Source organism: Pinus tabuliformis, chromosome J (assembly GCF_031772625.1).
Source record: "Pinus tabuliformis cultivar Carrire ecotype Pingquan chromosome J, CPIR1, whole genome shotgun sequence".
NCBI classification, from domain to species: domain Eukaryota; kingdom Viridiplantae; phylum Streptophyta; class Pinopsida; order Pinales; family Pinaceae; genus Pinus; species Pinus tabuliformis.
In genome coordinates this window covers 1,298,425,550-1,298,429,868 of record NC_142295.1, presented here as the reverse complement: position 1 = coordinate 1,298,429,868, position 4,319 = coordinate 1,298,425,550, and the positions used below count along the sequence as shown (strand labels likewise).

Genomic DNA, 4,319 nt, shown 5'->3' with positions numbered 1-4,319 from the left:
TCATTATTATGAGAGAACAGGTCTATCAATTTAGATTTAGTTCAACCCCAAGTGAAGATGGGATAATGGAGCTAGACCTGGATGGTAGGCTTGTTGAGACTCCTCAGGTCACTCTTGGAGAATCCTCCAAGTTAATCTAGAAGATATGTTCATAGCCCAAGTTTAGTGATTTCATGGAGGAATATTTGGCTTGATGGTGAGGTATTTATTCATGTTCATTAACCTGTGACTGTCTACTATGTAGATTAGCTCAAGTTTGACTCTTCATGTTTCTTAGTCCATGTATGGTTAATTCCTAGAAGTGTGTTTCAATTATGTATTAATGGAAGGGAATTATTATGTTAATTCCTTGATAAATGAATTTCTCTTTATGTCCTTTGGTTACAATTTGGTGGTGAAAGGGAGGTTCTCATTGTTGGTAGTGGAATATAATACAAAGACTTATAATGGGTAGATTCTAAGGAATTTCCATTACACATTGGATAGTATGGCATGCCACCACTACCCTGAGGATGCCCCTTTATGATTTTGTTGACACTCATAGTGTTGTTCGACATCAAGAGTCTCTCATTGTGGATAATAAGGCATCCTTATTTGATGCTAAAAGGAAAATTCATACCTAGAAGGAAAATAATTATAATGGAATAGTAGAGATAATGAAACACAACTATAATCCCAAGGAGCAACTTAGTTAGTAATCTGAAACATGTGAAATCGTTGAAACCCCTGAATGCATAGTTCAAGTTTCTTTGTTGCTGCAACCTAAGGTACGAAAAAAATTCACAACATTTACTAAACACTTCTTTAACATTTTCAAGTTTTTTCATATTTTTTAAAAATACTTGTAAAACAAAACCATGACATTTTCTATTATTTATATAATATTAATAATAAACAAACATTTTATTACTTAAATACATTTAAATATTCCACCCTTCAATGAACATATTCCTTAATAATATTAATTAAATATATTTAAACGTAACCCTGTCCTTAATAATATTAATTAAATATATGGACATCCTCAATTTGCTGTGGATTAGGGTACGCCGGGTTTTCAACTTTATGTATGATGCTATAAGTACCCAGCCATCCTCACACTGGTTGTTAAAAATTCTTTTGCGACTGTAAAAGATATCTATAATAATATACCTATAATTTATTATTTAAATACATTTAAATATTCTAACCTTTAATAAACATATTCATTAATACTATTAATAAGAAACATAATCCTGACTTTAAAGAACATCCTTAGTTTTTTTTGAAGGAGGGTACGCTATGTTTCAATATATTTATCATGCTAAAAATGTCAGTGAATTTCTTCTTAAGGATAGAATTTGATGGGTAAATTGTTTGTTATGGGTGATTTGTTAGTGAAATAAAGTTTTATAGTGATTTGCTCATCAAATACAGCTGTCAACAATTTGCTGCTCCTCAAATTTGATAAGTGTGTCTGTTTTGAAATTCTAACTCAATACAACTATCCATAATTTGCTCCTCAAATTTGATAAGTAGGTCTGTTTGAAATTCTAACTCTAAATCCAAGGGTTCTTAAAAACGTTTTTATAATAATAAAATATATATAAAATAATGATATTTAATAAATAAACAAATATTATATATATATATATATTATTATTATTATTTTAAATAAACAATTTGTCTATCAAATTTGATAGGTTGCTCTGTTTTGAAATTCCAACTCTACTTACATTGTTAAAAACCTTTTTACAATAATAAAATATATATAAAAATAATAATTATATACATAAAATAAATAATTATATATATCTATAAACAATTTGTCTAATTTGATATGTAGTTCTGTTTTGAAATTCCAACTCTACCCACCTTGTTAAAAACCCCTTTTACAATGATAAAATATATATAGAAATAATAATCATATATATAAAATAAATAATTATATAATTATAATTAGTATATATAATAAATAAATATTTATTATGGGATAATTATTATTTTATAAAATAAATAAATAAATAATTATAATTGATGATTTTATGATAACCTTTACACCCGTAATTGCTCATAAGTATGTATATTGAAATAGATGAGGAGGTTATCGCTTTGGTAATTGTTGTAGGGTTTTTAAACCGATGACAGGTAGGAGAGTTTGGAGTTCTGCTGGAATTTGATTCGGAGTTTGAATAAAATTCAGTGAGCCGGCTCCGGAATTGAAAAGTCACCAGAAATAAATTGCTTGCTGCTGCAGGCACTTATCAGGCCATTAATGGCGGCACACATTTCATCTGCATTCAACCGATCAAACGAAACTTAGGGTTAATAAAACTTAAGGTTAATAAAAAAGCATAAAGAAAAAACTCTTCCAACAGAGACATTAAATAGATCATACCTTCTCAAATAACGATAACGTGAAAGATATGAATTCTGGAGTGTTGGCAATTGGGTTTTAATTGGCCTGCAATTAATAATCAACGCGGATGTTAATAATTGATACTGAGAAAAGACGGAACGGTACGCAGGTCTACTTAACCCGTCAAGGTATACTTAGTTTGAAAAGCATGGAGTTAAAGCTTACGGAATCGTAATTTTACAGGAGAATGGCACTGCTAAATGGTTAGTTGGCACCGGCATGAATAAAAACTGCACATATAGAGCAAACGCGTATATCCGCAGGCAAAATTATACGCGGCTATAAAATTAATTTTTTTTGAGATGGTATAATGGTTGCAGGTCACAGACATATTTACATAGGCCTATTTAAAGTACATGTAGGAGTTTTTTCAAAATCGACTCTGCTAATGCTAATGCTGGACTAGGAATTGCTCCTGAGCGTGGAGTGCAGCACTCTTATGACAAGGACTACGCAATATGCATTGATAAGCTTTAGTTACGGATTCTTCGGCTTTGTTTGCCGTCTTTCTTGGGAATCGAACCTGCTCCTGGGGTGCATTATTGATGTGAACCACGCGCGCAGAGGACGAATGGTCGATGCGCATAAACTGTGAATCATCGGCTCCTCCAGCACACTTTTGCTGAGGCAGCGGCGGTCGCGGCTTCATCAGCTGGATTTGGGTCGCAGAGCGTAGTATCGCATACCTGACAGGGCTACTGTACTGGGCCTCAGAGTGAACGGCTCCCGGCCAGCGTGGAGGCCGACCAGTCTTGACAGAAGACGGTACGGCGTGATGCTGTTGATTAGAGCGGAATCCGCGCGTCAATAACTGGTCAGTCGGATGCTTCTGAGAAAGAGGACTGCAGTGACTGGGATAACACTGGACACGGTGCAGATCAGTGCGCTGCTGCTCTTGCCACTGGGAGATCCGATGATTGGGATTCGAAACCGGGACCTGGCACTCGGCCTGGGGTTTTACGATTACGGCCTCGACTGAAGAACGCTCAGAAGGGTCATCCACGTGACCAGCGGCTGGAGGCCTCGAAAAAGAAATCGAAAGAGGAAAAAGAACGGCCCGGACCTTGAACAAACCCTCTCTGGCACCAAACCTATCGTACTCCTCCAACACATTCTCTAAATCCTCATCGGATTTAACGGAAACCAAAGCATCAAGATCCTCCGTAGGCAGCTGGCATTTCAACAGCACGGCGGAGGCGAATACCTTCGACATCTTGGCAATCAAATCTGCATCAAAATCATCCCAAAACGGATCAATAAAAAGACACAGAAACCCTCATCAAATCGCAGGTTTTCAAAACGAAACAGATGTAGCAACAGACCTGCGAAAGAGATGCTTCTGCTGGCAGCCACGACCCTGGTGTCTCCGCCGGCGTACCGGAGCTTGCCATCACCGGGTCTTGGGAGAATCCGGCCCCCATAGCTGCACAGAAACTTCACACGATTTGAACCGCAGCTGTCGTCCGATTTCACAGAAGACTGATCATCAGATTCTTCAGTTATTGTCGTTGGTTCCTCCATTCTCGTGGGAATTAATTCGCAGAGAGTAGAGAAAAAGGGGAGGAGAAGAGAGGAGGGAGCGCTCAGCTCTGTTTGAAGATAAGCCGGGGCTCTGCGCACCCGGTCCGGTATTTAAAGATTTTCCCCAACCTCAGCTCCATCACGGATACAAAATGAACGGTAAATACCCAAATATTTACGCCAGAATAGCGCAGGTACAAAACAAAGTAAATAAAACTCTTTACAACACCGGTCACTCGGACCAAATAATGTACCGGCCCCTCTGGGCCACTTTTCCCATTACGCGACGGACACGTGCACGTCATGGTAGTTATATCTATTTCTACCGCTCACAAAACGACGACTCCCATTACCGGTACCGGATATTCCTTGACGTTTACGCCTGCCCTCGCGCTTTTCC

General features: G+C 37.3%; 1 protein-coding gene across 1 annotated transcript; it reads right to left on the bottom strand.

The window, feature by feature from the left end:
- Window positions 1–2,637: 2,637 nt before the first annotated feature.
- Window positions 2,638–4,011, bottom strand: LOC149232047 (uncharacterized). The gene is made up of 2 exons (XM_089379338.1): window positions 3,721–4,011; window positions 2,638–3,625 (listed from the first exon to the last, which is right to left on the bottom strand). Exons 1-2 carry the CDS (start codon window positions 3,917–3,919, stop codon window positions 2,790–2,792), a joined length of 1,035 nt encoding a protein of 344 aa, XP_089235464.1. The 5' UTR covers window positions 3,920–4,011; the 3' UTR covers window positions 2,638–2,789.
- Between the last annotated feature and the right edge of the window lie 308 nt (window positions 4,012–4,319).

Excerpts from the sequence above, each read along its gene's own strand:
- LOC149232047 (XM_089379338.1), bottom strand. The coding sequence starts at position 3,919 with ATGGAGGAACCAACGACAATAACTGAAGAATCTGATGATCAGTCTTCT. Across the intron at positions 3,626-3,720 it reads CAGAAGCATCTCTTTCGCAG|ATTTGATTGCCAAGATGTCG; the intron begins GTCTGTTGCTAC and ends ATTTTGATGCAG.